General features: G+C 31.8%; 2 protein-coding genes across 2 annotated transcripts; both read right to left on the reverse strand.

Annotated features, from left to right (window-relative positions):
• Nucleotides 1-361: 361 nt before the first annotated feature.
• Nucleotides 362-1,358, reverse strand: LOC112794487 (isoflavone 7-O-methyltransferase-like). Its single transcript, XM_025836491.3, has one exon. It carries the CDS (start codon nt 1,156-1,158, stop codon nt 376-378), a length of 783 nt encoding a protein of 260 aa, XP_025692276.1. The 5' UTR covers nt 1,159-1,358; the 3' UTR covers nt 362-375.
• Nucleotides 1,359-5,615: 4,257 nt separating this feature from the next.
• Nucleotides 5,616-7,753, reverse strand: LOC112794489 (isoflavone 7-O-methyltransferase). The gene is made up of 2 exons (XM_025836492.3): nt 6,965-7,753; nt 5,616-5,915 (listed from the first exon to the last, which is right to left on the reverse strand). Exons 1-2 carry the CDS (start codon nt 7,751-7,753, stop codon nt 5,616-5,618), a joined length of 1,089 nt encoding a protein of 362 aa, XP_025692277.3.
• Nucleotides 7,754-11,345: the final 3,592 nt, after the last annotated feature.

Genomic DNA, 11,345 nt, shown 5'->3' on the forward strand with positions numbered 1-11,345 from the left:
GATACTTATTAATTGTCAAAAATACTATTTATTTTGACACTTATTGATTATAAAATATTCTCAACAAAAAATTTTAACAAAGAATGAGATGTGATCTTGAAACTAAAGAATAAATTGAGATTTTGAAGATAAAGAATGAGTAGTATAATCCTAAACTGAGAACAGTGTGATGTCAAAATTAACAGAGCCCAAAAAAGAAAAAAAATAGTAGAGTAAATTGAAAACAAATGGGTGTCAAAATTGAGGAGTAATTTTCTACGGTCAAATTTTTCGTCAAAAAAATATAAAAAATTTGACATTTGTAATATTTGTCAAAAATATATATTAATTTTGACATTTAATTATGGTGTTAAAAAATAAAGTGTCAAAATAACTCTATTTTCTTGTAGTGAGAATAGCATGAGCACGAGGAATAGAAATAAACATGTCTCCACCAACAAAGCTCAAATTGTTGCTTCCTGTAAAATTCTCCACAACATGTGGAAGGTCAAACACTATGCAATTGAATTTGGGAAACATGTCATTGATAATCTTAGATACGGTTCCATTTCCACCACCAACATCTACAATGGATTCCAACCCTTCAAAGACAGCACTATGATCTTTCAATGCCAACTTCACCATTTGAGAGTCACTAGCCATTGACTCATTGAAGAAACTCAAATATGAAGGGTTTTTGCTAAAAAAGTCCCAAAGATTTGTTCCAAGGGAAATTTCAAATAAAGTAAGATTTTCTTCAAGAGTCCATTTTCCAAGGAAATGGTAAGCACCTGACAAAGTGGGATCAAGAACACAGTTTGACATTGGAGCTAAACAATGTTGAGTTCCTTTGAGAAGAAGCTTTGAAGCAATAGTGAGAGCATATGCTTCCTTTTCTTCATTATCATCATGGAGTAGCCTTGTTATGTGGAAGAATCCGTTGTGAGCAAGGTGGCGCATGAAGCGGCGAACGCCGTTGATTTTGGACGGCGGAACTTGCAATGTTGAGGCCAAGTGATGAAGGGTAATGGGTTGGCCATGGTTGTGGATTATGTCTGCTATGTTGAGGTCCAGACACCATTTGAGACACATGGAATCTAGGTATGCATAAAGGTGTTTGTAGACAACAACTTGTCCTTCAAATATCTCACTTGCCTTGCACTCACTTAGCAACTCCATATTGCAACTACACTCTCTTCTTCTTTTTCCGCTTTTCAATTCATAAACTTTTGGTTTGGTTGTGTTTGATTTGGTTGTTGGATGTTTGATTTGGTGGTTGGGTTTGGTATATGTTTATAGGGGTGGAAAAAAGAATGGGGACGCTTCCATAAAGACGGTAAAATATTTTTTTGTAAAGACGCTTACGTGTCGCATTATTATTGGACGTGTTAATGAATCAGTTATTTTTGAATTTTTAAACAAATTAGAATAAAATCGATTTTTTATAACAATAACAATAAATCTAATTTTTTTAGGGATCTAATTGTATTTTTTAAATTTTTAGAAATTTAAAAGTCTGCAAAATAAAAAGTTAGAGATATATTTATCTTTTTATCAAACAATTTAAAGATATTCGATTTAGATTGTATAATTCGATCGGATCAAATTGGGTCTAATAATTATAATGCAGATAATTGAGTTTATTATTGTTACTATAATAAACCGATTTTGTTCTAATTTATTAAAAAATAAATTATTAACCAGTTTAATAAAGACAATAATAACATGACACATATAAATATCTTTAAAAAATATTTTTAGTATTTTTATTAAAGTAGTCTCCAAAAAGAATAACCGTACACATCTAAATTTTTTTAATAATTAAGTTTAATTAAATTAGTCTAACATAATAAAAATCAATTATAACTAATATTATTCTAAATTTTATTATTTAATTTAGTTGGATTTGGTTTATAAAAGAGAAAGTTAGAATAATAGTTATTATTGAAAAGATGATAAAATTTTTATCTTTTCATGTAATTTAAATAGGTGAAAAGAAGATTTGAAGAATATTCAATTAAAAAGGTGAATGATATAAAAAATAGATAAAAAATGAAAAGTAGAGCGAGGAAGACAGACCATACATAAAATAGTCTTTAGATATCAACGTATAAATAGTCTTATTGCAATTTTAATACATAATAGGACTCTAATGTTAATTAATTTAGTTAATCGGTTTTACTTAGTAGATAGAATAAAATTTTGTTGTTGTTGTTGCAATAATACGTATGTAAAATATATTCACACTGAAAGTTTATGAAAATTAACTATTCATTGTGCTCATTTAAGTTTTATACTAAGTTAACTTTTATAATTTATAGTATAATTTTTTTTATAAATATATTAAATCATTATTGTTATATTAACAAAAAAAAGTGGATAATTACATAAAAAATTTATATTATTATTGTTAAATATTTTTAAAATTTTATTTTTTATTCATTTATTTTTTATACCGAGTTAATAATAATATCTTAAGATGTGATATGGATGAATATGATAGCATTCTATTGTCTCTAACTTTAAATAATGCATGTCTTTGACCTCATCATCATTATGTTGTTCCTCGTGGGATGGTGTATATTATATATATATATATATATATATATATATATATATATATATATATATATATAATACAAGGGAACAAGAGAACCCTAACAAATGACAAGGGACTTTATTTGACATCATGAGTGCACACGTTGAAGCTTTGAGATGAGATATCATTATTTTCATCAACATTATTCCACTTTGCAATCATATCAATTTTTTTTTATCATAAAATGCACTTGCTCTCTCTATTTCGAACTTTTTCTTTTTAATATTGTATTAGTATGGGTGAAATCCTTTACGATGAATCAAACTGTGTGTTAAATACTATTATAGTCATCTACAAAATGTCATTGATGTTTTGTATTTTTTTAATTAAAATAATATCTTTTTAACAAAATATCCTTGACATTTTGTGTTTTAATAATTAAAATAATATTTTTTATTACAAAATGTCAGTGACGTTTTGTTCTTTCATAATTAAAATTTTTTTTATTATAAAACATTATTAAAAATAATATTTGTGCTATCACCACAATTATAAAGATAGAACTCAAATTCAAAAAAATTACTACCATGACGATGGACAATAATAAAAAATGACCAAAAATGATATCGAAGAGCGTATCTAATTAATCCGTGACCACAATTATGATATAAGGCGGGCTTATTGTTCTTGATCCAAATATGCAATTGTTTGATTTTTTTTTCTATAAAAATTTATTAAATCTTTATTAGCAGTCAAAAGAAAAATTCTTTGCAAGACTGATTTTAGAGTAAAAAGAACTGAAAAAATATTTAAGAGCAATGGTAACTAATAAAAAGGCTGAAAAAGAGAATTTTAAAGATATCTTAGAAAGGGTTCAAACAAATTTAAGGGTTGGAAATCTAAATGTCTCTCCTTGGCTGGAAGGCTTACTCTAGCCCACTTTGTGCTGAATCCCATCTTTAATTATAATATGCAACATGATAGAATTCTGAGAGAAAATTGTCAAGAGGTGGAAAAATTCCAAAAGAGTTTTATTTGGGGTGATGACCAGAATCAAAAGAAAATGCACTTAGTAAGCTGAAAAATTCTATATCAACCAAAACATGCAGGAGGGATAGGGTTCAGAAGTCTAACCACCATGAATGATGCGTTCCTTTTAAAGAATATGTGACAGGCATTGAAAAATCTAAATACACTGTGGGTTCGGGTTCTATCCTACAAGTATTGTAAAGGGAGGAATTTAAATAGTAATAGCTCTTCAAAAACTACAAATTCTCAATTCTGGAAAGAAATCACAAAGCTTTGGCCCAAGTTCAATAATGGCACCATCCAATATGTAGGAAATGGATTGAAGGAGAAACTCCTCTCATGGAAGCAGCTTGTGACCTAGCTAATGTAGACACTGAAAGTTTGGTGTGGAAATGGACCAATGGAAAAGGAATGTGGGACACGGAAAAATTTACTAACAATTTACCCCAAGATATAGGGGAGAAGATTCTTAAAATTAACCCTCACAGAGCTGAGAATGAGGACGATAGAAGAGGGTGGAGACACTTCGAAGATGGAGACTTCTCTATTAGTGCAACATATAAAGCTCTATCAAATTGGTCGGAATGAGAAAATTCGACTTGGATAAAATTTTGGAGTTGGAAGAGACCACAAAGAGCAAAAGTTTTTCTATAGACAGCCATGCACAGAAGAATCATGACCAACCAGTGAAAAGTTAGAATTTTCGAGGGTAATGAAAGCTGTCAACTTTGCAATGGGAATACTGAAGATGTATTACATGTGTTTAGAAATTTCCCTAAAGCCTCAACTATTTGGTGTAAACTTATCAATACTAAATTCATTTCTCAATTCTTTCAACTTAATTGGGAGCAATGGATAGAAACTAACCTCAAGAAGCAATGGAGTGCAGACAATGGTTTGAACTGGAAAGACATTTTCATTACTACATGCTGGAGATTATGGCACTGGAGGAATAAGGAATTAAACAATCATCAATATCAAAGACCACCTCAACCACACAATGAAATCATCAAACAGGTTAAGAAAATACATGAGACTTTGGGAAGAGCTTACCAAGTGAGGAAGCAAGGAGCAAAAATGAAGAGGAACATCTGCTGGAACCCACCCCCCATGTGTGGGTCAGGTTGAACACGGACGGGTCGGCAGTGAGAACTCCTCTAGCAAGTGGGTGTGGCGGCCTCCTGCGGACAGAAGAAGGAAGATGGATTGCGGATTTCACTTACAAAATTAGGGGAGGATCAGCGTTTGATGCAGAGTTTTGGGGTGTATACAAGGGTTTAGGTTTGGCTTGGACTATGGATTTTCATAAAATTATTGCTGAGATTGATTCTGCGACAGTGATGAGTCTCTTGAATGGGAGGAAGGAATTGGGGAGACACCCTAACCCCATAAGCAGAAAAGTGAATGAACTGATGAAAAGAGAGTGGAATATAGTTTTTGTACATATTTATAGAGAAGGAAATAGAAGTGCTGATTACCTGGCTAGATTGAGTATGAATTCAAAAACTGACTATGTTTTTTGGGACTTACCTCCTTTTGAGATTCTAAGTATTCTCAGAGATAATGAAAGAGGGGCTACAATTTACATGTAGGTTTCTCTTTCTTTAAGCGTCAGCCCGTATAATACCATAAAAAAAAAACAAATGGGTTAAGGATTACAATTTACAAAATGATTTTGGTATATATACAAAAACAAAAACCGTATAACTTTAGTACTAATATTTAGCTATAAATTTTCATTAAACTCTAAAAATAACTAAAGTAAAATAATATCATTTAGTTTTATCCCTATTAATGTTCAAACTACTATAAATAATCTTGAACTATTATTATGAACGAAAAAATATCGGTAATACTAGAAAGATAAAAAATTAGAATTTATCTTATTTAATATATTAATTATTGTAATAATTAATAAATATTAAATAAAATAAATTGTGACTATTTTTGGCTAAATTTTTTTGTTACCGAACATTTTTGTTATATTATTTATCTAACTCTCGTAACATTTTTTGTTTTGTGACACTTATTAATGGTCATCTCAACGTTAATTATTCTTAAGGATAAACTAAGAAAAAACCACAATAAGAGAATACATTCCGGTTAAAGGAAATATTTTATAATCTTCAAAGCCTGCTTCCAAAAAAAGCTTCTTGAATTCCTCTTCACTTCTCTCCTTTCCATTCAAAGTTGTCATGGCAATATCCATTCTGAGCTTCATTTGAGTAAGTCCAAATTCATCTTGTTTTTCATTTATCACAAGATCTATGACAATTGCTTTTCCTCCTTTAGTATTATTTGAAATTGCATCTTTGCATTTCTTCAGTATCTTTACACAATGTTCTTCATCCCAATCATGTAGAATCCACTAAATTAAAAACAAAACAAAAAGGTTAGGAATTGTATCATACCATTTTCTTCACCTTTAATGTCTCTTGCCCATAAATAATTCTACCAACAAATAATATAAATCCTGATGATCAATTCTTCATCTTTAATATTAGCCAATTTTTTAAAATTTTAAATTATAAATCTTAACTTTCAAATTTTAAATTATAAATCCTAAATCATTCAAAAAATAAAAATTAAAAAAATTATGACAAAAACATTAATTAATATTAATTAATTAAAAATTATTTTTCTATGATATTCTATTTGAAAACAAATAAGTACTACTTTATTTATTTTAAAATAACTGACGATTAACCTTAAAAAAACGAGAATATATATATATATATATATATAATTTGTTGTCTAATATAAAAACATTGACTTTTAATGTTTAATTTTGTCCAAATTAACATTTATTTTAAAATTGAAACAGAATGAAACATCTATCAAAACAAGTCAAGTATAATAGATTGACGAAATAATATAATTTAGGAAAAAGTATTATTTTGGTCTATAATGTTTGGAGTGAATCTTAAATTCATCCCTAAAATTTTAAATACTTTATTTCAGTCACAAAAATTTTAAGCGGGTTCAATGTTGTTCCACCATTAAATTTGACACAAATAATTTGCATATTAAAGAGCCAATAGTATTTAATTTCAGTATGTAAGTAAAATCGATCAACCAACGATCATTAATATAAAAGTTTTTCCTTTACTTTTATTTAAAGCGTTGATTGTTATGATTTGGAGTTTTGCACAAAAAAAAATTGAGGAGAAAAAATATTATAAGATAGTTTTAGTTATATTTTTCTAACACATAGAAGAAAATATGATTTAACTAGTAATATTATTAATATCCACGTTACTCATTCTCTTAATTATTAATGTCAAATTTAACGATAAGACAATATTAAATTTGTTTAAAATTTTTTAAGACAAAAATAAAATGTTTAAAATTAGAAACCAAATTAAAATTTAGCCATAAGAAAAATAATACTTTACGCTGTAATTTATTTATACACACCTTAAGTAGAACAGCATCAGCCTCAGGTATAAAATTGAACATGTCTCCACCAATAAAGCTCAAATTGTTGCTGTTGGTTCCTGAAAAATTCTCCACAACATGTGGAAGGTCAAACACTATGCACTTCAATTTGGGAAACATGTCACTAATAATCTTAGATACGGTTCCATTTCCACTACCAACATCTACAATGGATTCCAATCCTTCAAAAACAGCATTATGATCTTTCAATGCCAACTTCACCATTTGAGAGTCACTAGCCATTGACTCATTAAAGGAAGTCAAAATTGAAGGGTTTTTGCTAAGAAAGTTCCAAAGATTTGTTCCAAGGGAAATTTCAGATAAAGTAAGATTTTCTTCTAAAGTCCATTTTCCTAGTAAGTTATAAGAACTTGACACAGATGGATCAAGAGAACACTTAGCCATTGGAGTTAAACAATATTCAGTGCCTTTAACAAGAAGCTCAGAAGCAATAGTGAGAGCATATGCTTCCTTTTCTTCTTTGTTTTCATCATCATCATCATGGATTGTTACAATATCAAAGAATCCATTGTGACTTAGGTGGCGCATAAGACGCTCCACACCACTAATTTTGGATGGAGGAACTTGTAAAATTGAGATCAATTCATGAAGGGTGATGGGTTTTTCATGGTTGTAAATTATGGTTGGTACTTCTAACTCAATGCACCATTTAAGGCACATAGAATTTAAGTAAACATACATGTGTTTGTACACATGAACTTGCCCTTCAAAAATCTCATTTGCTTTGCGACCACTTAATAAATCCATTTTTTCCACCATGTTTTTCATGTATGTGTTTGCATTGAAACAATAGTTTCATGCATTATATATGCACAATAGGGGAAACGATAAGGTTGAATCACATTCAATTATTGTTGACCATTAATAATCATTCCTTGACCAATATCAGAGATTCAATGATTCTAGACCAATATCATATTCAATGATTCTTGACCAATAATCCAAGTTAAGTAATGTAAAAGTATAGTTTTTTTTTTAATTTATCTAACCAATTAATATTATTGACCAATAATAATAATTTTTTTTTCTTGGTCATGGGTAAAAAGGGTTATATATACATTCAATAATACCCTTTTTTGTGTTACCTTATAAATTATCATCAGCAATACTATTTCTATTTTTTTCACTCTTTACTTAGCCAACTGTGGCCAAGTCTATTGTATACATTTTGAATGGTTATTCATTGATATTATTCATTTTTTTAAATACTATATATACAATTTTTAAGCATTATTGTACTAATTTTTTTAAATTTTTTATTCCAACCAATTGTGATTAAGATCTTTATCCATCCTATAATTAGGAATTTTTTTAAGGACACCAGCTTGATCTTTCACATTTTTGATGTCAATAATAGTGTTTGTTCTATTGTTAAGAGAAGAGAATGAGAAAAAAAGGAAATAAATTAATATATATACTCACACAGATATTAAATCCTTCTATCCACCACTTGATTATTGTCAAAGTTTGAATTCGAACGCAGCATATTAAAAGATACTATATATATATATATATATATATATATATATATATATATTATCACTTAACCAAATTTCAACTATAACATAGGTTGAAATTAAATAAAAAAAATTATTAAATATAATTTGTTGATATTATAGTTTAAAAATTGAATTAAAGAAAATTACTCGACCTCTTATCCAAATTTTCGATAATTTTATTACCATGATTTTAACATAAGAAAAATTATATAATAATCACCATAATTTTAAAATTTTTTAGTATAACACTAATAAAAAAATTATATATAATTTATTATTTATTCTTAAACACTTCTTATTAAGTAAAGAATATTATATTTTTTATTAATTAAACACATTTTGTAACATCCTAATTTTTTGAACGAGGTTCATTATTCAATAACTAATTAATTAATTAAAATGGTAATAATTTAAGATTTAAATTCAAAATAAAAAATTAGAAAATAATGCATTTGATGAAAAGTGTAACAGTCCAAACTATCCGCTAGCACGATATTGTCCGTTTTGGCACACAAGGCCTCACGATTTTGCCTTTGATGATAGGGATGATAGCTGAAGCCCCCCATACTCACTCGTCACAATGCGTCATGCTAGGGAGAGGTATCCACACCCTTATAAGGCATGTTTCGTTCCCCTCCCCAACCGATGTGGGACCTTACAATCCACCCCCTAAGGGAGCCCAGCGCCCTCGCTGGCACATCGATCCGGATTCCGGCTCTGATATCATCTGCAACAGCCCAGACCATCCGCTAGCACGATATTGTCCGCTTTTGCACATAAGGCCTCACGGCTTTGTCTTTGACGATAGGGATGATAGCTGAAACCTTCCACACTCACTCATCAAAAAGCGTCATGCTAGGGAGAGATATCCACACCCTTATAAGGCATGCTTCATTCTCCTCCCCAACCGATGTGGGACCTTACAATCCACCCCCTTAAGGAGCCCAGCGCCCTCGCTAGCACATCGATCCGGGCTCCGGCTCTGATACCATCTGTCATTTTTAAAAAACATTAAAAAAAATTGAAATGGACTTTTTTGAAACATTGAAAAAAGTTATCTATTGATAATTTTTGGGCATTTCTAATAATATCCAGTCTTATTCCTATTTTGGCATTTCTAATTTCTGGAATTTTAGCCCCGATTAGCAAAGGGCCCGAAAAACTTTCTAGTTATGAATCGGGAATAGAACCAATGGGTGATGCTTGGTTACAATTTCGAATCCGTTATTATATTTTTGCTCTAGTTTTTGTTGTTTTTGATGTTGAGACGGTTTTTTATAGGATATTGTCCGCTTTGGCACACAAGGCCTCACGGATTTGCCTTTGACGATAGGGATGATAATCGAAACCCCCCCACACTCACTCGTCAAAACGCGTCATGTTAGAGAGAGGTATCCACACCCTTATAAGGCATGCTTCGTTTCGCTCCCCAACCGATGTGGGACCTTACAATCCACCCCCCTAAGGGAGTCCAGCGCCATCGCTGGCACATCGATTCGGGATCCGGCTCTGATACCATCTGTAACGGACCAGACCATCCGTTAGCACGATATTGTTCGCTTTGGCACACAAGACCTCACAGTTTTGCCTTTCGTTCTCCTCTCCAACCGATATGGGACCTTATAATCCACCCCATAAGGGAGCCCAGCGCTCTCGCTGGCACATTGATCCGGGCTCCGACTCTGATACCATCTGTAACAGTCCAGACCACCCGCTAGCACGATATTATCCACTTTGGCATACAAGGCCTCACGGTTTTGCCTTTGACGATAGGGATGATAGCCGAAACCTCCCACACTCACTCATCAAATTGCGTCATGCTAGGAAGAGGTATCCACACCCTTATAAGGCATGTTTCATTCCCCTCCCCAATCGATGAGGGACCTTACAAACAGCCCCTCTAAGGGAGTCCAACGCCTTTGCTGGCACATCGATCCGGACTCCGGCTCTGATACCATCTGTAACAGCCCAGACCACCAGCTAGCACGATATTGTCCGCATTGCTACATAAGGCCTCACGATTTTGCCTTTGACGATAGAGATGATAGCGGAAGCCCCCACACTCACTCGTCAAAATGGGTCATGCTAGGGAGAGGTATCTACACCCTTATAAGGCATGCTTCGTTCCCCTCCCCAACCGATGTGGGACCTTACAATCCACCCCCTTAAGGGAGTCCGGCGCCATCGCTGGCACATCGATCTGGGCTCCGGCTCTGATACCATCTGTAACGGCCCAGACCACCCGCTAGCACGATATTATCCGCTTTGGCACACAAGGTCTCACGGTTTTGTCTTTGACGATAGGGATGATAGCCGAAGCCCTCCACACTCACTCGTCAAAACGTGTCATGCTAGGGAGAGGTATCCACACCCTTATAAGGCATGCTTCGTTCCCCTCTCCAACCGATGTGGGACCTTACAAAAAGCCAATGAGTTATAGTTCAAATGGCATAGTCTCCCCATACTCAATTAAGAGGTCGCGGGTTTGAGTTTATCTATCTTTGGTAAAAAAAATAATGCATTTAAAAAACTAAAATATCTAATTTTAAATTTAAATATATCAAAACACTAGCTGATTTCATACTTAAGGAATTTGAATGAGCTTTAGTTACTAACAGTATTTCGAGAATATATCAAGATGTGGTTATCCGATTGACTTCATTTAAGATTAATTTTAAACTAACTCAATTCTCTATAAATTTATGTCTAATAGCTATTTCCAAATTCCAAACGTAGAAAACTTCATAGGGCTTGCAAAGTGACGATTCAGATTGGAAATTATACCTAAACGCGAATTAGATTCTCCTAACATAATCTGTACATACCTAAGAGCTATTTGA

The sequence above is a fragment of the Arachis hypogaea genome, chromosome 4, assembly GCF_003086295.3.
Source record: "Arachis hypogaea cultivar Tifrunner chromosome 4, arahy.Tifrunner.gnm2.J5K5, whole genome shotgun sequence".
Lineage (NCBI taxonomy): Eukaryota > Viridiplantae > Streptophyta > Magnoliopsida > Fabales > Fabaceae > Arachis > Arachis hypogaea.

What these genes read in the sequence shown, in the direction of transcription:
- LOC112794487 (XM_025836491.3), bottom strand. Translation starts at nt 1,158, where the DNA reads ATGGAGTTGCTAAGTGAGTGCAAGGCAAGTGAGATATTTGAAGGACAA.
- LOC112794489 (XM_025836492.3), bottom strand. Translation starts at nt 7,753, where the DNA reads ATGGATTTATTAAGTGGTCGCAAAGCAAATGAGATTTTTGAAGGGCAA. An exon ending in CTGATGCTGTTCTACTTAAG is followed by an intron (nt 5,916 to 6,964) that starts GTGTGTATAAAT and finishes TTTTTAATTTAG; the next exon opens with TGGATTCTACATGATTGGGA.